Raw genomic sequence first — 25,447 nt, 5'->3', positions numbered from 1 at the left:
GAACAGAGAAAAATGCTTATTTTTTCACCACAGGCAGATGACAGTTCTGGTCCTGTTTTGGTTTACATGTTGGGATTCATTTGGTTCTCACTTTCACTGGCTTGAGTCAGAAGTGACCAGAAGATACCCAATGGAGTATGAGGTCCATGGAATCTGAGCTACTACACTGTTAACAAAGGCCATAGAAGTACTACTGTAATGCTGATGGTGTGGTTTTAGACTTACTCATACTTATTATCCCATAATAGCAGCATTAGACAGGTGAATTCTGCTGGCTCTTGTCACCTACTGAAATAGGAGTGGCACCTTATTAAACAAGATCATTTTAAGTAGGGCTATCATTAGTGAAGCAAGCAGCTACCCAATTAAAGAAAGCAAATTTGCAAATGCTATTTTCTCCCAACAACAATTGTTTCCCATTCAGATTTGCAGAAATCACTCCTACTTAACCAATAACCTCACTAAAGCTGCCATAAGTTCATTTAACCAAAAAAATAACCATATATGCTGAAAGAAAGGGTCCAGCTTGCAGTGCCACTGACATCCTGGAGGTCTGTGCAGTGAACACTGTGGGCCTACACAAAATCAGCACCCACGAGTTGCTCTGCACAGTGCATAACCCTGGGCAGAAAAGCCTCTTCCAGAAGATGTGGGGAACAAAGATATGGTTTTGCTTCAGCTACAGAGGGAGCCTTACTACCAGAACTGAGTATCAAGGTTGAAACTAGCCAGCCATCATTACAGTTTCTAAGAAAGATGAATGTTTTTTTTAAAAACACAATTCAAAATACAAGGCAGTCAGAGGCAGAGAACTCAAGTCTTGCTCTGGCTTTCTTTAAGTGAGTTAGATACAAACAGCTTGTTCTATAGAATTGATCGATCAGTCTTTTCTAAAGCATCTTTATGCTCTGGGAGTGTTTGGTTGTCCTCTGTTGCTGAGAGGAGGTCTAGCACAGGCCTAGTTACACAAACATTAATTTCTCCAAGAAATATAGTTACAGAAATGCACTTGGAGAAATGCCTCAAGTATTAAAAACCAGCTCCTAAAAAGAAATCCTTATTATCTCAATATGGGTGCAAGACTAGTGAATCTAAAGGCCCATATGAAACCAATTTCATGCAATTTCGTAGCCATATATAATTGGGGTGTGTGTGTGTATGTGTGTATAATTGGTTTCAAATGCAGGTCACAATGGACTGACTGAAGCTTCTGGCTCTTTGTCAGTCCAGTGTATTTCACCACTGTTTGAACAACAGTTTTCTATTTAGAGGTAACTGGTAACCATCCTGCCTTTCTTGCGTTGAAAGAATGAAACCTGCTACCCTGTATCAAGGAAAAGATTAATATCTGATTTGAAGAAAAGACTTCACGTGTGCTTTGTTTACAACTGGCAGTGATTTTAAGCCACATGTTTTTTTAATCGTCTGGTAACTTTTACTTTCCTCCTTTTTAATCATTTCTGGGGGGGAAGGTGAAGAAGGAAAATTTCCTCTGCTCATACCTGCTGAAAATGCCAGTCTGTATATGGACAGGATACTTGTGGAGAACCTCATAATCACTAGTTTCCTATGTTAGTTACCTACTCCTTAATGAAGGGGAAATGAGTATTTCTTTAAAAACAAAGCTCTACTGATGCTGAAGTTCACAAAATTGTGCTACCAGATTTTACTGCAGTACACCTCAACCAAGTAACGCCCTGGAAGGTCCCAAGAGCTGGCAGAGGAACCCTGCAGACCATCTTCACAAACAGTACCTGTGCAATTCCTTTTTCTTACATGAGGTCAGGAAGACCTTGACAGTTCAAGATACTTTGTCAGAGACCTGGTTTCAGGAGGGGAATACTTGTGTTAAGGCTAAAGTCAAGCATAAGCTGATTTTTCTGATGATGAAGGCAGCTTCTCTATACACATCCTTTGTGTGGGCAGACCTTGAATTACATGGCTAAGTCAGGAAGGTGCTGGTGTGCCCAAACCTGCACCACTAATTCAGTAGTAACCTCTTTGAATCCAACTTTACACTGATCTGTATGTGAACCTGGTAAACTTACTCATATGTCTGAGAAAACAAAGACAAAACACCTCATGTTCCTATGCAGCATATTTTGACACAGGGAAAGTACTGGCGAAGTGGAGTATTATTATTATTTTTTGTGTGTGTGTGAAAAGTTTAAGCAACTTCTGAGCTTTTCAAACTGAGCCCTGAAATGCTGCACAATGAACACCAGCGAGCCAAAAAATTCAGGTGAGGAAAGGGAGAGACTTCTGATTTTTAGCAGCACTTACAGATAGTCTCCAGTGAACAAATGTGGCAAAAAGTCACAAGGAAAAGAAAAAGCACATAGAAAAATGTAATTGGATAAAAAAGTTACAGGAAACTGCATACATTAAAATACTCTATGTCTCCATGCAAACCTTTCTACAGAAACTGTAAAGCTTTCTGTAGACTTTCAACTAGCAACACATATATGAGACAGGCATTGTTACAGCTATCTTACAGATAGAAACATAAAGGTTACCACCAAATTTAAGGGACTGACCCATGAGTCACCCCATCACCCATTAGTGACAGGACTGGGACTACAACCCTGTTCTCACCCCTGTGGACTTCTCACTCATGTTCTCATAAAGCAGCTGTATGACTGTTTATAAAATGACATGCCTGGTTAACAGAAGGACTATGTTGCACATTAGGAAAAACTTTCAAGAACACCTTAAAATACATAAAATTGAAAAATATATATAAAGAAATATAAAGAAAACAAGGAACATTTCTGTGTGTAACTAAGTCACTACAGAGGGTCAAATTCATACGTAGCATCTGTACATGCCAAATCTGCATCTCTTCTCTTAGAGGAACAGTGTATTTAAATACAGAATACTTTCTGGCATAAGCTGAGAAGATATTTTGGCAAATATCCTTTCATGTGTGTGAGCAGGTATGTCCATGAAATAAAGAAGGTCCCTGGAAACCTACATCCTCTAGAATGGACCTATCACATTGTGACACATTACAGGAGTATCCTGTACTGGACATGAGCTTACTGGGACAATGCATGTTCTCCCAGAATACAGCATAATTTATGGGTTTCTCCAGCCCTTGCAATGCCACAAAAGAATGCAAAGAGGCACTACAGCATACCTTTAAGAAACTCTGGTGAGGAAGCAAACAATCAAAATTTAACTTTCAGCTAGGATATAAACCCTTTAGGTTGCATCACTTAAGAAACACAAACAAAGGATATAAAGTTACCATCAAGTGCAGTGGTATTTTAGTTGGTCCTTTGGCAGAGATTTTCTCCCACAGACCCCTTCGCACGTACCGGACAGTAGTGCCTGCGATCTGAAACTCACCAGGAAGCTCAATTTTCCAGTCGCTGTTAATGGATCTCTTACTGGAATCTTTTAAAGCTGAAATGAATCAAACAGCATGGAATGAAATGTAAGCAAATTTGTAATTACAATATAGACTATTGAGCTTCTGCCTCAGCCCACCTGAAGTACAAGATGCAGTAGCCTTGTAACGGACACGAGTTTAAAGCAAAAAAAAGTATACTTTTAGCTGACTCGTCATAATGTTTCTAACTTGGTCATATTCTGTACTTCAGTTGATGAAGGCATTTCTAATTTATTAACATTGCTATTAAGTAACAATAATGTCATATAAACTTGTCTTGCTAAGGTTTTACTACCTAAAATTATTATGTTCTGCTTTCCAAATAAGCAATGTTCTCCAGTTTCAAAACTTCGAGACATTCTCTGTGCCATTCCACTGCGAGAAAATTTAACAGGAAGAAAAAGAGTGTGCAGAAGGAGTTACAAAGGAAATAAAAGTAAGAAAAGATAACTACACACTGTCCTTGGAAAACATATGACTGGTTTAGGGCTAAATGCAGAACTCTTCCACAGTTTGACCTATTTCAGGATGTGTCCAAAAACCACACATACTCATGGCATATTGTTGAATTCAGTTACATATACAGCTCTGCTTTTGCAAAGGAAAGCTCGTACAACTGAAATGTTTTTCTTTGATTTTCCATGAAGAGAGATTTAATTTGGAATTGAAGGTAATACTAAAATACTACAGCACTGTGTTCACAAGCAAGAACCACAAAGTAGAAGTGACTGACTAGGAAAGCCCAAAACTTACTAGCCCATGGTCCTTATCCAAGCTGAGCAGAGTGCAGATTGTAAACAGAAAGCATAATTAGAGAACAATCAGTTAGAGCCATAATTCTTCCTGGAATAATCTCAGCATTATTTGTCAACGTTTACATGGGAAACATGTAGACATGTATGTAAAATGAACATGCTTGGAATATCTGGTATATTGGAAATTAAGACCTAGATCACTTAATGGATTATTCTCAAATCTAACTATTTAGATTTTAATCTTAAAAAAATGGATGGTACCATAAATTCAGACACATATACCAAATTGGCAGACAAGATGTAAGAATCTTATATCACAGAGTAGCTGCTTGAGTATCACCTGAAGATACTTCTGGTGAAACACATACTTGCAGTGTTATACTCTTACAGCTATTAAAACTGGTACTTGGGGTGAAATAGTATGAGAGCACCAGTGGCTGTAAACCAAAGTCTGGTTTGCATAGGCCAGATCTATACATTTTTATGTAGACTGCCCATCCTGAGACTGACTAAAGTCTGGCAGCAGCTGGGTTCAGAGATTCTCATTCAGACAGTATATAAGAAAACCTATTCTGATCTTCAAGCATTAACATAAAATTCATAGATGATTTATCTCTAAACTCTTCTTCCAAATGCAGCAAGAAAACTCTGCGGGTTTGTTTTTTTGTTTGTTTGGTTGGGTTTTTTTTTGTTTTGGTTTGGTTTTTTTAGTTTCCAAGCAGAACCAGCTTTTGGAACTGTATTTTCCTAAACTTTCCTTGAGACAAAGATCAATCAAACCCCTGAGTTGATACACATGTAAAGATTTGCAAGTGCATAGTAAAACTGTTCCTGAGTTTGTGTGTGCTCCATAATGCAAACATTGAACAAGTTAACATGTGGCTGTCACAGCCGTAAAGAGAAGTCGTTACAAAGCAGAGACTGCTCAGTGGACAGAACATGAACTTGGCACATCAGCTTAATACGCCCTTGTGCTCAAGCCTGGAGGGCAGAATATTTCAACCTTCAAGCACTAGCTACAGGCATAATTTAGAGTGGCCTCTAGGTTGTTCTGAATAACTCCAGAGGCTTTTTTGCAAGTTAAAAAACTGGACAGACATTATAAAGCTCCAGCATCAGAAATAAGCTGAGCTTATGGTCAGGATACTTCCTGATATCTTCTTTGCTCTCAAAAGGCAGAAGCAGGTGAGATACTATCTACCACTGGGTTTGATGGAAACCAGGCCATAAATAAAAAACATCAGCAAGCAAGGAACAGCCTTCCACTGCCACCCTCCTTTTGGAGTCCGTGAGTTGGACACACATGCGTAAGGCCAGGAGCTGTAGGATCATGTCTGTCCTGCCAGGAAGTGCCTGGAAGTGTCAGTAAGGACAATGTAGAAAGCTCTACTGCAGAAGGAAGCCCTGTAAGATGAATATTGAGAAGAAAGATACTTGGGAGTAACATGTCCTTTCTTCCAGCATAACCTATTGCATCAGGATCACTGATATCCCTCAAACACTGAAAAACAACTCCAGTCATAAGGACATCACATTGCTGTTGACTTGTCAGTGCAAGTTGATTTAGAGGTTTACGTCTTTTCTATGTTAGAACGGAAGCACAGTTATCCAGATGTTGGTGTGATGCACTGAGGGAAGAGAAAATTGGCAGACCCTGTTCTGACGGAGAGAAAAAGTCCCAGGCCCCTTTGTGGAGATCCATGCACCGTGATCAAATTTGCCCTGACATTAGACAGACAGACAGAATAGCCTGTGTGTTACTGGGCTTCCCTAGTTCAAGGTTAACTGTGTCTTTTGGCTAAGCCTGTAACAAGATGTTTTCTTAACCTCCAGTATTTCATGCCTATTTTATTCTCTTCCAGTGAAGAACGCAACCTTGGCTTTCACTTAACTAAGTGTGTTGCAAGAAGATAAGAGGAGCTGACTTAAAGCCTTTTCAAGTCAATAGGAAAATCTCCCATTGTCATCTCTTTGGATCAAGGCCCCATAGCCAGCAAACCCTTCTAGGTGTGCTTAGGCTATATATAATTGCCCAATATGCTTAGGAGAAAAGGAACTGGATTTCTTGTCAACTGCACAACACAGCTGACTTACTTATCAGTTGGGTCTAATTTACTGTGGGAGCGTTTGTAGTGATACTGGGTTATTCTACATAGACTCTCCTTTTATTCTAGCTGGCCATGCCTAACACCTTTTATATAGCTATTACAATGAAGGTTCCTTCAAGAAATGAGGGACCAGTTCACCCCTTCTTCAAATGAGGTTTGAGAGGAAGGAAATCCTGTTCGTTTTCTCTTTAGGGGTTTCCTGAAAAAATGTTTTTTTTATTTGGCTCAACAGGACAAGTGCCTGGCTCCACAGATCACAGAGGGTCTGCCAAAAGTAAAAGGAGATACCTGAAGTGATTCCAGCACAGGGCACCATCTCACAGTGGAAACCTATTTTTAGACTATTCCATGTACAGTGCACAGACATGTTCCCAGGCACCTGCAAACCTCTATGTTGTTAAAATGGTCCCTAGTATATCTTATGGCCCAGGTCAACTTGAAGTCTCCCAAACAACTCCTAGAGTGGGTCAGGATCCAGGACTATCCAGGGTCCCTTCTCAATAAGCAGTACTCAGGCAGCCCCCCCTTCACTGGGGGCTGAGGGCCCATACACAAGATGCTCCAGGACCGCTGGCCTCAGCATCCAGGAATATTTCAGGGCACGTTCAATTTACTGACTGAGCATCGTTTGTAGTGTCTAACTTCTGCAGAAGTCTGGAGCAGGTGGAGGTCACAATGTCCTCTGCATCTGTGTGTGCCTTTCTGAGGATCTGCATGCTGGGGAGTTACTGGAGAAAGGTGGAATATCTTTCTGTCCTGCTGCACACAACCTTCCTGACAGCTCTCGTGGTCCCATTAAAGGCTCCAAAATCAGGGTGAAGGTAAACTGCAGGTATGGTTTCCCCAGGAGGAGTGGAATGTATGTGGGGGAATGTTTTTTCTGAGGAAAGTTCTCTGGCACACAGACTAGGCGTATGATGATGTCCTGGTATTTGTACGCTACAGCAATATAACTCTTGTCTGCGGCTTATTTCTCTTTCTGCTTTGTTCCTCGATTTACAAAGTACCTTCTGCAAACTTCAGACAAAATTTTGAAGCAGGATTGCTTTCCTCTGCCAAAGCCTAGCGGCTTCCAGGCAGATCAAAGCAGCCATCACACTGGCCTTGAGGAGCTGTGAACATGACTAATCAAAGCTGTGGATGAGACAGACCTATCTCCATGCAGCATGGCTGACTAGGAAAGATATCACGGCACATGCTCAAAACAGTGTATAAGAGCTTGAATGACTATAACTGTGCTTTGGTTCCAGCTCATCATCAAAGGAAGATAGCTTGCTGATGAAAGACAAAATGTTTAAACTTTGTGGACCTCTTTTCTGAGAAAGGTTTGATTTTGATTGCTGCAGGCACCGCTCCCTTAGTGATTGAGGAGATGGAGAGTTTGGAAATGGCCCTGTTCCCAAAGGTGCTTGTTGAGGATTGCAGGAATTGCACTGGAGACTCAGCAGAGTATTTGGGCCACAATGTTTTCACCACTGTTTGTCTTCATTGCATGCAAGTGCCCCATCAGTAGAGATCAGTGCTGCAGCTATAAAAGCTCCATGTCTCTTAGACACAGAGTACTGCTTTCTCCAGTGGCTTTTGTCACACACAATTATTGCAGGCCTGGCTCTGCCTAGCCCCAGAGGTGATATTTGCTCTGTGCTTTTCATCCAAGCATTGCAGAAGCACTTTGCAAGACAGCGAGTATCTTTACCTCCATTTTAGGGAATAACATGCAACAAAGAACACTTGCCAAACCTTCCTGAGGGCTCAGTGGCAGAAGCTGAGGAGACCAGCATATACACAGTCTTCTCTAACAAAACCTGTCTGACTGTGGTGGAAAAGCCGAAACAGGAAAGCAGTTGTGAGCCCTGTGTGCCAAGCAGTCCTCACTGATTTAAGCTAGCACCCACAGGATTTATTCTGCCTTGGACAGCTGGCTGTAGTTCTCCTGGGACCCTATGCCTCAAATAGGGTAGTGAAGCAGAGTTCTTTCTCTTCTCCCCACTGTGAGTGTATTTAGGCAGTAGCAAGAATCCACTGTTACATCTCCAACCTTCTTCTGGCTCAAAGTTGTACAGTAGAAGAGCAAAAGAAAAAGGAACCCCAGCAACAACCCGTAACTTCTTTTTCTCTTGTTGGCTAGAAGACAGGAACTGACCAACCTATTTCTAAACCTGGCATCTAGTCAGATCTTTATTTCCACCTTGGGTCCCTCCAGCTTGCTTCCCAGCCTGTGGACACAAACTGCCGAGGCATTTCCTGTTCAAGGTGGTTTTTAAGTGTTACAGCCAGCCAAGGTAGCCAGCGTGGCTTGCCCGTAGGTGGAGGGAAATTCTTCAGGCGCTGCTCCCAGCACATGGAATAATGATTCCAAATTACGCTGGACTCATTTCCAAAGTGCTGTACCCGGTTCTGAGTGGAAATAGGACCTGATTGGACTCAACTTTGTCAGTGTAATAGAAATAGAAAAACCTTCGATATTCAGACATGGATTTACAATGCAATATGAGGCCTATCAGAGTGATTGGATTTTGTTTTCTTGGTCATCTTCTTGGTCCTATTGGAACACTCCTGCTGCTACTCTTCAACTTAGGTTAGGAAGACACTGAGTATCTTTTCTTTGTGTCCAGTGTTCCTTGAAAGAGAAAACTCTGGAAAGCTTAGAGAAGTTCTCCGGGCTCCTGACCATGAACCAAAGAGCTAAAAGCATTCAGAAACTTTAAGTTAGCCAGATTTTTATCTATCTTTATGTGATGCACACAGGGTCAGGTCTTGCTCTCAAACATATGCAATCCTAATCTTCACCACCCAGTGGGGAAATATCTGCTTTAGTTAAGGTTACGTGGTCACAATGAAGGGCAGTCGTTAGCTCCACATAAGACTCTCAGTGCTGCAGTTATCTGCCAAAGCCCAAGCCCCGGACAAATACCCTGTGCAAATTCCACCAAGACAAACAGAAAGGCTGGCTTCCAGAAGGCAGAGTATTTGCAAAACCCAAGGAAACACTGGGTCTCATTGTTCCACCAGCGCTTTGCTATGTCAAACATCTTACGTGTAGGCGTAATCCTCTCCCAGCAAGTTGGCTGCAGCGTAAGTGGAAATAGTAGCAGTAGTGATATGTGCTTCCTACCAAGAAATGGCACAAACACCAATGCTTTTGACCTAAGGGCAGCTGAATGACATGATTTGCCCTCTTTTCTCCCCCCTGAATCTAGAATGAAAGCCAGAGAACTAAAGCATCTTTCCTAGTGATATTGTTAACTTTGGTAGCATCTTAAGACAGAAAGCCAACGGCACTAGATCTGAAATCCTAAAACACAATCACTATGTAAACGCTTTCAGTGACATCCTATATCCCAGTACTGGATATAAACATCTCCTTTTGGCTGTGAAGATGGAGGACTATAAGTAAAAGACATGGAAATCAGAAACCAAGGGTCCTAGTCTGAGCTTTGCTACTGACTCCCTGCATAGTCGTGAGCAAGTTGCAACACCTCTGTTTTCTCTTCCGCAAAACAGAGAGCAACAAGCTTTGTAATCCTCTCAGAGTTCCTACCACAGGCTTGATACACCTCTGGAAGCAATTCCCTCTTTCAGAGTGCTTTTCTATCCTAAAACCTTGCAGTGTTTCCACTCTAAGAATCTCACTTCGGGAGAACCAGAACATGCATAAGTGAAAACAGTGCCTAATACTTCCCAAGTTAAGGGACAGCTGGAACATGCATCTGTTCCAACCACTGCAATGAGAATATCAGCATGTGGAAGGGCTGAAACACTGTTTGATATGGAATGACAAAAATCATGTGCTAATGAGCTCATCAACAGCAAGAAGAGCTTGGATTTTGACAATGCAGGGACCTATAAGCCGCAAAAGTTCACTGAACAAAGGAGGAAGTTTGGAATTTTCTCTTATCCTTTTGTTTTCCCACACAGCGTAAAGAACTTCAGAGAGACAGAAGAATTCCCCCATTTATGCATGGCCATGCAGCTCTGAGTGTGCAAAGGATGTTTCAATGTGCTGCGTGTTCTTTCCGGCCTTGGACGATTTTCCTTCAACTCCCTGCTCTGCCACAGGCTTCCTGTGTGAATTCAGAGCACTGGGGCATTAGCATTTCTGTGACTTGCTCTCCCTAGAAGTAGATGGGAGATAAAGCCCTTCATCTCTTGCATAGTAATGACACAAAAAGAAACACCCCTAACATTGGAGAGAAGAGGCAGAAGACCAGACTGACAGATGTATGTGGTAGCTGACCAGTTGCATCTTACAAATGCCCTTTCAGTCTTTGCTGGACAGCAAGTTTGTTGACAGACATTGCCCTACCACAGCCTCACATACGAATCTGACCCATCACCCACATCTAAAACTTTGTTTCTAGCAGGGAAAAGAGGAGAGGAAGCCTGTTCTCCTCAAAAGGAACACAGAAGTAGAAATGAGAAGAGGATTAAACAAATTGTTTGGCCTGAGAAAATAGAGGCAAGTGGACTAGAGGCTTCAGCTAGCCCATCTCAGAGTGAAGGATCAGGCCTTGGGTACAGCATCAAGTGAAAACCTGCTGCTGCAGGAAATGGCACAGGCACCTCATGGTCAGGTTATTGAGGGGTATCAGCTGCCCTGTCCTGCCTCTGCTTCAGTCTGAGCTGGGCACCTTCCTATCTGTATCTCTGTCATTCCTTTCTCTAAATGCGCTGTTCTCTTTTCCCCTCCCTCCCAAAATGTTGCATGCTCGTGGCAGCTATGTTCAACCCACTGCCAAGTTCTGTTCAGGAACTCTTCTGCCTGTATAGAAGTATTCTCTGGTCCTTTCAGGTTGCACAGGGCCCATAAGTGTCACATACTATCACATCAAGCAAACATCATAAAACCAAGCCATGAAAGCAGAGAGAGATTGCAGCAAGAATGAAATCAACAAACGTATCATCTTACAGGTCATTTACAGAGGGGTCATTTTAACAGCAAACAGAGCTGAGTTTTGAATCAAAACGTTTTTTTCTTTTGTCTTTTTACCCAGAAAACTGTGAGCAGGTTTATCCTCAACCACTCTGATCCGCCGGGCACCTGCAGGGATCACAGCTGCTTCGATGTAACCTATGGCAAAAAAGAAAGGAGATGGATGAGAGCATGCCACAGCCAGCCAGCGGCAGAAATCATCCAGTATCTCACCATGAAAAAATCAACTCCTGTCCAGGTTGGGGAATGGGTGGGAAACACTTCAGATGAGATCCCTGTATTGGCAGCCAAGTTCCACTGCTGTGACATGCCATGGTTATGACTAACATTTCAGCCTGAGAAGAGGGAGAGAAATGCACGTGTGCTGCTTAATTGTGACTTAAGGCTTGTGCTTGGGCCTAATTAGATTTGCTCCCTTCGAATCACCCTGTCTCTCCTGCGGTACTGGCAGGGATACATGAGGACTGTTCCTGAGAGGATGCAAAGTGTCACTGTCAGGAGCAACACTGCACATCACAGAACAGACATCTGTGACTTGAAATGAAGTTTCCAGTAGATACTCCTGCTTTCCCCTCTGAAAAAAGCCTTGCTCAAGGCTGTGATTAGTATCAGAAAGGATCCACTTCCACAAAACATTTTGATGATGCTAGAACTAAACAGCAGGAATTAGTGGGACAAGCAGGGGAAAAAAATGTTTTCTCACTTACACTTCAGCTTTACACAAAAGTTCTGGAGGATATAATGGTCACGGTCTCCTTGCATCGGGCTGCTAAACAGAATTCCACAGCTCGGATTTAATGCAACAACAGAGCTGAAAGTTTCTCAAGGACTGACCACCAGTCACCTGTAAACACTGCCAGCAGACACACATGCCAAATTAGACCATCTGAGCATTTGACATGGTAGAGAAGTTTTTACAGCACCCCATCATATTTTTATAGAATTCTCTTGGTTTTTATCTTTCTGAAACTCCCTTGGCCTTTTCATGCTTCCTTTAACAACCAGCAATATGACACAATTATACCACTTTTGACTAACAGAATTACAGTAAGAATAATTAGGAGCTACGAGGAAATGTAGCCTATTTTCCCCCACCACGGAGCCATGTGGAGTTACGGACTTGTTCCATGGGGTGGAAGAGGTGCCTTTAAACTATAAAACTGAGGAACATTAAGGCCCATTTCAAAGGTCTGGGAGCCAGGCAGAGTTTTTCCACTGGCTTCATTGGACTTTGAATCAGGCCCTTGTAAATGACACTAATCTCATCACAACCATGACTTGATTCCTTCTAATTGGCCACCCAGTTTACTTTGCAGTGTATAACTTGGCACCTCTTTTGGGTTATTGCTCTCCCCTTTCTTGTAGATGTTAAGTAGCTTATCCTGTATGTTCCCTCATGCCCTTTTTTGCTTTAAAGGCTATGTGAAACCGTTCTGTGTCAGCCCTGCCTTTATGGAAATTATGGGCAGTCTAGAGTAATGGGTTGGAGAAGCGCTGGCATGAGGAGCAGTGACTCCTCTAGCATTCAGCAATGTTTGGGGAGCTATTTTAGGGACAAGTGCAGCTGAATGGCCATGCTTCTGCTACGCTGATACAGGGGGGCCTCAAAGGAGGATACTGACAGCCTTGTGCATCCCAGGACTAAGTGATTCTCTTACCACTATGACATGGAGTGAGACAGATGGGGATTTTGAGTCTCAAACTGTGGATTCACTTCTACCTGTCTGAACCAGCAGAGTGGCCAGCCCTTTTGCTGTGCTATGAATAAGGCTGGAGCTCTGGGATTTCATGAGGTGCGTTGGGTGGATAGCTGATTTGGGCCAGATACACTCCCTCTCTCCCTGATCATTGTATCTGACTTTCCATTTGACCCTTCAGCTTAGTTCTTTTTGCACTTGTTCCCCCTTACTTCTCCCACACTCAGGATATTTCAGAAACAGTCAGTCATCCCTTGCAGAAAAAATAGAAAGAGGGACAGCAGAGCTGCAAACCATGTCTGTGTACAGAGGCCAGAGCAGCGGCTCTCCCATCTGCTATTACAGAGTGGGTTTCACTGGGAAAAAATCATTACTTCCAGGGTCAATTTTTTTAAGGCAATACTGAAATCTGTTCTGAAATCTGTTATGAAATCAGAGCAAACAGATGTTGCATTTTATTCAAAACATTGAATAAAATTCAGGAAGTTTTTTCAGGAAGAAAAGCCAGGAGTTGGTTTTTCATCAGCTGAGATACCAAATTACAGTCAAAACAGTGTTTCAGAAATCAACCATCCTCACTGCACCCCATGCATCTGCATATAAACCCAACCGACAGTTACCACCAGACGTGAGCACACAGCAAAGGTGTGATTAATGACAGTCCATCACGGGGAAACAGGCCCTGTGACACACCTGAACACCCCTGTTAGGAAGCCAGTTTGGAACATGCCCAAGTTTCAGGTAATTTTACATACCTACAGGGGGACTATTTACTTATTTGTTTTTTAAATCACAATGCCGATACAAATGCCTAGAGCTAAATCATGCAGAGGTTGGATACAAAGTTACACTGAATTTAGTGGAAAGCCAGTCACTAACTTCAGTGAACTTTGGATCCGTCCCTGACCTAGCAGCAGCCAGGAGTGTGTCACACTGCTTCAGAGGTGAGTGAGCTGTGCTTGAGGTTCAGCTAGTGCCATAAATACACTCTCATTTCATCACTGCGCCATGAGAGAAACACCACGTGGAAAAGCTGACTTTTATGTTACTTTTTACAATAGTAAATAGTGGAGTGTAAGCTATTAATAGCGTATTAGTTCTGGAGACTGTTTAGTTTGGTCTTATACCAGATTTTTCTTCTCATATAATTTCTAATCCTGATTGATGGCTTTGGGGGGTTGCATTCACAGCTCCTGAATAAGAAGAAACATAATGTACTAACCCACCAAGATCATGTGGCACAAACCTGACTGCTGACCTTTACTCTTCTGTTAGTGAACTGTGAACCACTTTGCAGTTGTATGGATCTGACCTGTCCTTTCAGAGATGAAGCAGAATTCTTGGGCATGTCCCACTGGGACCATCTTGAGACTCTCATTCATTATTCCCAGCAACATTGTGTGAGTTAGCGGTCAAATCCTATTGCAAACATACTATATAACATCCATGCAAATTTGCCACAAGTACAAACTCAGGTCACTACCACCACTCCAGTCTGGTCCTTAGAGCTAATGCAAGGCTTTTGGTCACAGAATATTCCTGATCTTTGAGATAACTGCACCAGAAAACACCTCCATTGTTTTTCAGGCACATTTTATTAAGCAAACTGTAACTGCAGATTGCCAGAAAGATTATCAAGTGTCAGCTAGTAAGACACTAAGTCTCAGAGTTGGCCCTGAGTCAAGGACTCTCAAAGATCTGTTAGGTCTTAACATAATTGTCTGCAATGCAGGGGTTTGCAAGGTTGGGCTTAAAGTTCTGCTTTAAATGAGGAACTGGTTAAAGACTGATGAGATTTGGCAACTATCAGGCAGTATTTCTAGTAATTTCACCCATAAATCAGCCTGTTAAGATGAAGCTTTGAAAGTACAACAGGAGAACTTCATTATTTGATAATTTATAGTGCTGTATGTAGTATACTCCACCTTGGGAACAGTTACTTTGGCACGCACCAATCTTTCTGGATAATCTGCATTACATCAGTGTCTCAGGAATGTAAGACTGTGATTGAAGCAAATCCTAGATACAAATTATATGGTGTAACTCGTATTAGGAGAGACACCAGAACAAAGAGGTGGCTTTGTCATCAAGGAGATTAATATGTGAACAGTGGCTACTGTATCTTCATTTAAATGCTGGAGAGATTTGCAAGAGGAAAGCAGCTCACACAGGAAAATCCATTGTTAGCCATTGTTATTATTCCCAGAAAGAACAGAAAGTTTAGTGTGATTTTCAGAACGTCACTGATCTACTACAAAACTGTTCTCCTGGTTCACATTGCAGTGAAAGACAGACTCCAAGGTAAAGGAAAAATTATCCCATGGCTGAAAGTACTAATCTCTGGGCAGTGTACCTTCATATCTTATCCCTGTACACACATGAAAATTAGGTGTGAGAAAGTCAACAGTGCTCATCCCATTAGCAAACTTCCCAAAAGTGCTTTGAACAAAGATCTTGGGGTAGAAGCCAAGGAAATCAGACTGCCCTGCCTACCTGCTGGTCATGGCCAGCACAGCTTCCGTAATATTTTAGGGATAAGCACCAGTTGGGCATCTGTTTCCATGACCACCTTGCATCTTTTGCTGAGTGCTAGTCATTGCAGTGGAGTGGAAATACATGGTAACTACATGTCCGTTTTCTGAATAGTTGTGCTGATTCGCACTTGCTGTTAGCTTGAGAGTAGTTCCTCCATCGGCACCTGTCCACTTCCAGCCATGGGATAGCTCATTTGGAAGAAAATCATTTCACTGGAGAGCCATGGATAGATTTCAAAGCCTCCTACTATTGCTGTGAAGCTGTTTGCCGGGATTTCTAACTTGCATGTTCTGCTTAAACCCTTGTAAGACATCCCAGAGTTAGCCCTAGGGCTCTATTTTCTCATCCTTTAGATGTACACCCTTCAGAGAAAAAAGAGTTTCTTGTGCTGGCTAAGGATGCTCCTAGCCAGCGCTACAGCACTACCATTCAAATATCCTTTCTTTCTTTTAAATATGTCCTGGAAAAGTAGTGTACACAATAAAAAGCTTGTTTTTCCACCATCCTAAAACGAAAAATTGCTAGCAAAGATACACTCTTCATTTCCCCAAATGATACGACTGGCATATCTCACCCTAGTATGTTCTGCCATTAAAAAAATCCAAATGTCTGTGGTCCTTCTTTTGGATCACAAGCAAAGGCCAGCAATGAAAATAAATCAACTACCCAACAGACCCAGCCAAAGAGCTGTCCTTTATTTCCAGGTCCCCTGTACAGTGGCAGGGAGACAGAGACAGACTTCAGAACAAGTCTGTGTTTGTTTTTGAAAAATTATTTTGTAGAAATAGGTACGGGGCGCTCTGCCAGTCAAAAGTAAACCTCAGTCTAAACAGTGCATTCAGTTGGCCTACTGAAGACAGCCAGCTGCACACAAGTGTATGTGATGTTTAGCATCACAAATAAAGGCTTCTGACCTCCTTCCCAAAGGACAAATGGAATCCACTGCCAGCTGGATCACCCTGGATCACAGGTGGCAAGATCTGAACTGCTGGACCTCCTATGGCACTTTGAATGTTCCACCATTGTGCCCCACCAGAGTGGCAGACACTTATCTGTGCCATTAAGGTTGGAAAAAAAAGACATAGGCCTGGTTCTTTTTACTTGGTTAATGAAAATTTGGCTTGCTTTCATGCAGACAGATTTTCTAAAAGGAAAGGATATCTTGATATCTTTGACAAACCAGGCTAAATAGTAAAAGGACTTGAAGTTTATCCATGGCTTTTGATACCAAACTCGCCATCTAATCCAACCAAAAGAAGACAAAGAACCAACACCAAAGGATGTCACCAACACCCACTGACACTGCAAACAGCATTCAAGTATCTTACACGAGAAACACTTGGGAACAGCCTTTGCCTTTGCCATCACACATGTGGAAACCTTCTTACAATGACTATTGGTTACTAAGAAACAGAAAGGAGTTGGCACGGATTTAGTTCAGTTTACAGGGCTTGACAACATAATTTGCAATCACAGGATTTATAGGGCCCAATCCTGCAGTCAACAGAGTCCCACGTGCAGAGCAGCTAAGGATCTGGCCCAAAGGTTGCAGCTGCAATTCCCAAAACAGATACCACTGCAAAACAATTAATATCTTCATGTTTGAAGTCTATTCTCTTCTGAAATAATAAATCAGCATACTTGACTCACTGTGTTGGCCTAGACTTGGATCGTAACAAGTTTGTGGGGATTTGCCACTGACCTGTGCAATCTGTTACACATCCAAACCCTGAATCTGTTACTGTAGTCATATTGTGTATTCTTCTTTGCCCCAACTTCTGACAGATTTTTGTACATTTTTGCTTAAATGTCAATTTAAAGAAAAAAAGCCAATTTTTTTCTTGAGTAACCTCATGTTCACTTGTGATAACTCAGACCCAACTCTGGAGCTTTGCCTACTGCATGAGATTCAGTAAGTTAACCTGAGGACCTGATTCTGCAAAACAGCAGTATATGAATAAAAACTGATGGGAGTAACTCACAATGCATAAAATGTTTGTAGAATCAGGGCTGGGAACGAAAGTGAAACCAACAAGTCTGTTTTCAGTGTCTAACATAGAAGAAATCCAAAAGCAGGAAAACATGAACAGTGAACAATTGAAAGACTGTAAATATTCTTTCCATTTTCATAGGCTAGGATGCTCATTAAAAGAGCATAATTTAAGAAAATAAAAAGCAAAGATGATTTTCAGCCTGGAAGAAGATTGTTTGGCATATCATGGATATCACTTTTTAAAACTATTCTCACATAAAATTTAATTCCCTTTAAAATTAATAAATTAAAACACCTAATAAATGTTTATGAGATTATAATTGTAAAAACAATTATCCTATAGATTATGTAGGATGGGTAAAGCTGGAAACATTGCATTGACAAAGCAACATTTTGACAGATTTGCGCTTCTGAGATGATTAGCAAAGAATAAGGATCAATAAATGCTTGAACACTGACCACAATTCAGTCAGCCATCTCTTCTTATTAGGTTACAGGGCGCTGGGGGTGAAAGCCTCCTGTAGTGTCCTGGCAGCCAGACAACCAGTTAAGACTGAAACTGTTCTGTTCCTACAGCCTTGTAAAGTTATCACCCTCAAGCAGTCTGTCTAGTTGGAAACGGGTGCAACCTCCTGGCAGTGACCCAGAAATTTCTTACTTATCTGCACAAGATGTTTTGTAGCCTCATTGGAAAAGATAAAAGATAGTTACTTTTCAGGAGCAATTAAGAAGTTCACGAACAGCTACAAAATCCGCTATAGAAATGGAGAATAGTTTTTTTCAAGGGAAATGAGAAACTTTTCCCACCATTTGCATCAAATGCAAATGCCTTGACGTAAGTAGGTAGAAAATAACTGGGACAAAAGAGTTGAAGGCAGTAATGCAGGAAATCATTCAACAGGTTGGCCTAGCAATGCAACAGCACAAATGTGCTCCAGAAAGATGGGGTGCTGGTGGGAAATCCTACCTGCATCTCAGAGGAAGTGACAGATCACAGCTGGCTCCACAGATAAGGAGGAGGAGGGTGCAGAGGAAGAGGTCAATAAGCAAAATCGCAGCCTCAGACTTCAGTGCTGAGACCTTGATTAAAGGAAGCTGCTAAGCACTGGTGTGGCTTTAGTGCTCTAGTAACTAAACAGAATTGAAGTGTGTGCTTAAAGGGAATCTTTGTGTCATTCAGTCCTGGAGTAGAATGTGTTGAAAGTATTTCTCCATACAGAAATAGCAATTCTGTATTCACTGAATGTGAAGTAATTCTGTCTGGACAATTCCCTTCTCTTGGAGCAGCTTGCAGTTCCTGAATCTGTCTTTCCCTCCCTTTGCCTGATTAGGATGTGTGATAACAGGTTTCTCAGAAGCGCAATACAGAAACTCTGGAACAAAGACTAATTCAAACACCAAGCTGTATATACCTTAATGTTTAACAAGAGAGGGGAAGGTCTTAACTCTGACTGGAAGCTCTTGTATCCTATACTGGATATTATTGATGGCAGAGAATCAATAAAAATATTCAGAGAGGAATGCTCTTTCATTTGGTTGAGATATCCTGATTATAACATGAATCATCTGCAACACGCAACATGCATCATTCTGAGCTCTCGAAGAGCTCAAAGATGGTGCTGAAATCAGACTTCCCTCCCACTGGGAAAGATACTGTGATTTTGTCTCTTTAAAATCAACAGCACCGGTAGCATTCAAAATGAGAAACACAACTTCATTCTGAATTTCAGACAGAGGCAATGGCTGGTATCTGGGCAACTGACTAAGAAGCAGACAGAACATCACATTTGAATTGAGTTGGGTTTTGGTTTGTGTTTCTTATGTGTTTACTAGAGCAGATGAGTCCAACACTATCCAAGAAGAAGAGCTATAACTATCACTCTTTAAGTCTCCTCAAGCAGTTAAGAGAACCCCCACTCCACTACAATGCTGCTGAGGGTTACTCACCCATCCCCTTGGTGTGGTTGAAGTCGCCTTTCACCACTTTACAGGTTTTGCCATCACCACTGCAGATTCCACAACGATCCTCTTTGGCAGCTGAGCCAATGATTCCATCGCAGCCAATTTTCTAATGACAACAACCAGAGGTCCCCATTACTTCGTTTGCAAGGTTAAAGTATCTCTAAACATTGAGGTCAAGACTAAGATAGACATCTGACTGAAAACCTGAATGGGGAGAGAACACTGTGAATCAGGGGAGCACTCATTTGGAATGGTGTTGAGTTGGTTATTCAGGAACCCCCTTCTCTAACACTAAGAGCATGAACTTTGATTCAGAAGATTTAATGGAAGAGAGTTTCACAAACACTAGTTATTTCAGATATCATCATAGATTTCATACTAAACCACTCTAACTTCCTTCAGACACAACAGATTAAAATAATGTTTCATGTTTGTATAGCAATTTCCATCTGAGGAGCTCAAAGACATCCCAGAGAAATGGACCACTACTGAGATACTTTGTTTAGAGAAGAGAAAAATGTGACTTCCTGAAATGAAAATTAACCCAAGTAACCAGAATCCTGGCCATAGCCCTTCACCACACAAAAAATTCAGAGTACTGTTACAGGTTCCAGTGTGCTGCTCACTGAATGAGCTCTGCTTCGGATTGGGATCTTAACGGGGAGTGTAACACTCAGTTCTGATTACAATTTTGAAATAGCTGAAAAAGAGACCTCATTCATCAGATGGCTCAAGATACCTGCAATGCAGAAGTAGTTCGAAGGAAGCAGGTCAGGTTCATATTTGGCCAATCTACACCATAAGATTGCTTACACAATTATGAATTTTTCCATATGTTTGCACTGTATAAGCTTACACATTCAATTGTAAAAAAAAAAAAAATCTAACAATTTCACCTAAAACTTAATTTTAAATTGTATTTTCATATTTTTCTATACCTACCTAAACTTTTTCCAATAAAAATCTGTAGCTTTGCTTCCACAGACAGATATTACTAGAATACTCACAGTATTCTCCCTGTCTCTATAGAGATTGTCATGGTAATCTTCCTTACTCACAAACCATTTACAGGTTATGATGGTGAACACTGAACATTTGTAGATCTCGAGATTGAGAAGACTTATTGTCATCAGTCTACGTAAATTGTTTTCTGTCCATGTAAGACCCTCAAAATATCAGCAATTCACTTTTAAAACATAAATTTCTACTGACATAAGAGTTGTCATTATTCAAGTTATTAGCAGAGGTTCTACTATTAAAAATAAGTTAAAGATTTATTCTCTGTAGATAAAGAGTTTCTTGGCAAATGAGTTAGCAGGACTGTCACTAATAACACTTATTTGAATAAGGCTGTTGGGTCTCTCCCTTCCTTGCCTTCTTATAATAAAGCCAGAGGAAAGTTGGAGACATATGTTATGGAACAATCAAAACAACAAATATTTTGAAAAATAGGGTAAGCAGGGAAATATTAAGAGAACTTGGGCTGTTTATCTGAGACTGTCTGCGTGTAAGCAATGTAATTTGGACCTGAACTCACATTCCCCTTGTTTCAGAAGACACTGGCCACTGCCTAAGTCCAGATGTATTACAGGGATCAAAGATTGCCAGCGTTCAGACGTGTTCTGATGGAGTGTTTGTCTGGGTAAATCATTAGAGACAGACACATGTTGAGGAAGGATGATCATCCTGAACACATACAAGGGAAATGCTGCTCATTAGCTAGAACAGCATGTAAATTGGTGGACAAGAACTGCAGGAAAAAAAACCCGTATAAATGGGAGTTAAAGGAAGGTAGGAAGAAGACCATGGAGTTTCTGGCAGTTGCAGTTCTCAAGTCTAAACGTCACACCCATGTCCAATAAATAATTTTGGAATATTGAATGTGATTCTGCCCCCAAAACAGAAGGATGTCACAGCAGTTCTCCTTCCAGGAAAATAAATATGATTTATTAATGGGGTTGCTGAAAGGCAGCTGGAAATATATGCCTGCCTGCCACCCTGCTGAGATACTGGAAAGGCTGCATTTAATTTAAGCTCCAGTGCTATCTTTTATTGTACTGCATTGTTATTAGCACTATGTGAGCACACAAATGAATAAAGGGAATATAATGAGTGTTGAACCACACTTATTCCCAGAGCTACATGAGGAGTCTGTAGGACTATAACGGAGACAGGCAAAGAATGGGGAGTTAGCAATCACATGCTTTGCATTTACGCTGTAGTTTCCCAGATAATGTAAACCAGTGCAAGCCAGCAAAACCTCTCAGAGAGTAAGTCCCCCCTCTTCTGATACTGGGGTTCAAGACAAGCCATTTCCTCCCACATTTACTAGGTCACTGACACACTTTGACTTGAGAGACCCTCTCTGAACGCATGAAAGGGCACCCACTGAACCCACAAATATACCTCCCAAAACCTTTGCTGTTTTTTACCTGTCATCTTCACCCTAATTCCCTGTGACAGAGGAGCTGGGAATGGCCCTTGCAGCCTTCCCTTCAATGGCACCATCCCTCCCATCCACAGGGTGGACTTTCCCTCCAGTCCAGAGCTTGAGGATTAAAGACCCCATCAGATTTGGGCCAGGAAATGTCTTCTTACAAAGGAAAATCTTTAAGAGAATAGAACAGTTTTCTTTCTTGGCTTCAGTAAGAAAATTGGTGCATTCTTGCTACTTTATTGGGGAAAAATACCTTGGAAGCACTTCACACTTCCTCCCCAAGCTTTCCAATCATTTCCAAAGTAAAAACGTATTTAATAACAGTACATAAGGAAACAGCTTTTGTTAAGATTTGACAACAGATTCCAAAAGGTGCAAAGTCATTTAGAAACACATTACAGTGACCACCTCGGTCACTCAGATCCTTTGAAAATTCCCCACACTGAAAATACTGTCACTCTTAAAACAAGTGCAAAGGGGAAGAGACAGGGCTGGAAGGGTGAGGAAACAAAACACAGTGAGCATCACCCTTGCTGGGAGGAAAGTATCTGCCAGCAGTCCTTGGACTGTTAATTGAGAGGCATGTCCAGCTTTTTCCAAGGTGAGAAAGTCCCTGAGATTCCAGCACTGGGAGCCAGAGGCTTGTGCCTGAGCTCCACCAGAGTGGGGGTAAGATCTGTCAAGTCTGTACATCATCAGCTTCTCACTGACATTATGCTGTACGCTCTATGTATTATACTGTCAATCATTAAAACAGATAGAGCTGCCCTCAACCTGGAGAAAGCTTTCCAAAAAGTGAGGCCTTAATTAACTGCATGCAAAGGGAAAATCCAAAGTTTCACTGCTCAAAAGTCAAGTTTTCGTAGTGCAGAAACAATCCCTTAAAACCCAAATAGTTCAAGGGAGTTATTTGATCTTTACCATCTCTAACTTGTTTTGCGCTGCTTCCTGTACAGTTCAGCAAACCAATCAAGTTAAGGTGATTTTTTAAATTAAGAAGCAGAAAGGCAGAAAGGGGAAGCTTTACATTCTGAAGAAAGAAAGACCTTGAAATAACATCCCGTGTGTTTTGTGACCCAAGAGTTATCCTGCAGGTAGCAGACTGAGTCCATGGACCAGTCCATCCAGCAACAGCTAGATACTTTCAGTTCCATCAGACTTGAATGAACTGGTGAGAAGGGAAGGAGTTTTGTATTCTCTCCAAGACGATCCATTAAGGAGTGAGCAGGGCACTTGGAGCTCGTCCGTGTTCAGAAGAAAGAATAAAAAGTAAAAAGCCATCCTGGCGTAACCACCATCTGTTTAGCAGCCTGTGGGAGCATTTGCCACTGTCAGCCCTGTTCTTGGACTCTTGGAGCTTCCCTGTACCATCCAGCATGGACTTGGACAGTGAGATCCATAACTTTGGCAACGGGATTGATGTTGACACCACGCAGGAGTTCCACCTCCTGCCTATACTAGCTGTTGAAAGCCTGCAGTGCTGCAGTACTGCTATTAACAGCATCAACTGAACAAAAAGGAAGCGGATTTTAAACAAAGCCAGTCTCTTGCCCATAGTGAAACATGGGAATGCTGGCAAGAAACTTAACGATAGTCTTTTGGGGCTTCAAGTCCTCAGCATGGACAGTCACAACTATCCACAGGTTTCTTAATGATCTTCAACCCAGGCAGTCTCCTACTCTGACACTATGTTTTGGAACTATCTATTGACCTTTAAATTGGCAGGTAACTGCACGCTTCCTGAGCCAAAGGCCTGAAATTCATTCCTTCTGAGCTGATATCTCAGTCCGCCCTTCCTTCTCTCCCTCCTCCTTCTTCTCATTTTTATAATTAAACATCTGAAAATACTGCTTGTTGGGTGGTATTTCCAGCTTCAGTCATTGCTGGCTCCAGCATAGGAAAACTCCTCTTCTAAATACACATCATTTGGATTCTTCTGTGTAAACTATCTTCTGTATTGCTTGGATATTTTTTAATTATATTTTTATTTGTACTTTCAATGGCTGTGCAAGAGCTCAATTGATACAGCCCACGTGAGTATGTTTTGCTACATAAACACAATTATTTTTGTTATATACACCCACCCTGTGTAAGAAATGACATTGTAGGCTCACAAAACTGTAATGCTTCCCATATGCTGAACTAACTAGCTGTCTCAATGGATCAAATATAAATATTGATGCAACATGTGTCATTTTACAAATTAATCATGCTGGTTATGACAGATTCATCTACACTGCCAATTTTTTGTCCATAATATCCAGTGTCCATTGATACCTCCAGGGATGGACCACATGAAACAAGAATGTACATGTGTGAGCAACTGACAGTCAGATCTGAGGGTAAGAGAATTTTTATTTCTTTGTTTTAAACACGACTGCCCTTGTGGAGGATTATGGATGTCTGTCAGGATTTGTACGGCAGGGTAAGCCTAGATCCCTAATCAAGCAGTTCATCTGTAAGTTACTTCTATTTCTGTTCCGCAACACATTTTGTGTGATGGATTGAAGTCCATGTAGACGTTAGTTCAGCAAATATCCTCCTCTCATTTCCTGAGCCTTCAGATTTTATCTGAATCAGAGTAGCTCTGCTGGAACAGGAGATATGCACTGCCTATTTTAAATTAGCATTATCTTATCTGTGTTAGATATACACTTGCCCATTGACTTTGTGTTTAGATCCCTTAGCAGTTTGAGGGGATGCTAGGTACAATTATTCTTGATAACCACTTTTTCACATATAGAGCTTGAAGGCTATGTATTAAAACCCCCATGTTCTGGCAGCAGAGCAGGCTATATGAGTGAACGTGCAAATAATACAAAGCCTTTTCCCATCCCAGGAACTCCTTTGCTTCTGTTCTTTGGTTGCTTTCCGTACCTACCCCTTTCTGATCCTTCCAAACCAGCTTCATCTGAATTGACACCTCTGACCTGATCCCACCCTGTCTATGCCCTCCTTTGTACAAATGCCAACAAGCTGCACATACCAGAGGATTTTATGTCAAGTGCCTATTTTTTAAAAGAGGCGTCTATCATGTCAGTTCTGGATTTGAAAATAATATACATTTATCACTATACGATATATCTGTAGCCTCCCTTCCGGTCGATTCTTGGCTGCCCAAGCCACAAGCAAAATCTAAAGCGTCCAAGGTAGATAACACAATGAATTGTCTATTATATGCTCTCTGTGGGTTAACACAGAAGAAGAATAGAGGGAAACAGCATGATGTACTGTAAAGTACACTAAAAAAGTAGTAAGATAGAAGATATCAACAAAGTCTTGTTTTTTGTCACTATGCCTTCCTCACCAAAAGCCTTGATACTCTTTTTAGGCCTCAGATTACATTGCTATAGACCCAGAAATTGAAAAAAAGGCAATTATACAACAGGTTTCTGTAGTTCAAACAATCCTTCTGGATTTTGTGCACATACACTAAATAATTTATCAAAGTACAGTGCTAAGCCAAGTTGTTGTATGAAGACAAGCTATGCAGTCTGGAACATCTTGTACCACAGTTTGTAATGCAGGAATATGAATAATACATGGAAAATACTCAAGAGAGGAGGCAAAGCCAGAACTGCATGCATCAATCAAATGCAAAAAGTGGGTACTGAGTACATAGAAAACTGTTTG

The 25,447-nt window shown here is 41.5% G+C and overlaps 1 protein-coding gene across 1 annotated transcript in view; it reads right to left on the bottom strand.

Annotated features, from left to right (window-relative positions):
• Positions 1–25,447, bottom strand: part of ADAMTS17 (ADAM metallopeptidase with thrombospondin type 1 motif 17) — a 192,710-nt gene that overhangs the window by 41,278 nt on the left and 125,985 nt on the right. Inside the window, exons 15-16 of the mRNA XM_074880340.1 lie at positions 19,363–19,483; positions 3,251–3,408 (exon numbers count right to left, since the gene is read on the bottom strand). Coding sequence (XP_074736441.1) covers positions 3,251–3,408; positions 19,363–19,483 — 279 coding nt within the window. The remainder of the gene's footprint in view (positions 1–3,250; positions 3,409–19,362; positions 19,484–25,447) is intronic.

This window comes from Strix uralensis, chromosome 11 (assembly GCF_047716275.1).
Source record: "Strix uralensis isolate ZFMK-TIS-50842 chromosome 11, bStrUra1, whole genome shotgun sequence".
Taxonomy (NCBI): Eukaryota; Metazoa; Chordata; class Aves; order Strigiformes; family Strigidae; genus Strix; species Strix uralensis.
This window is presented reverse-complemented; position numbering and strand designations above follow the sequence as displayed.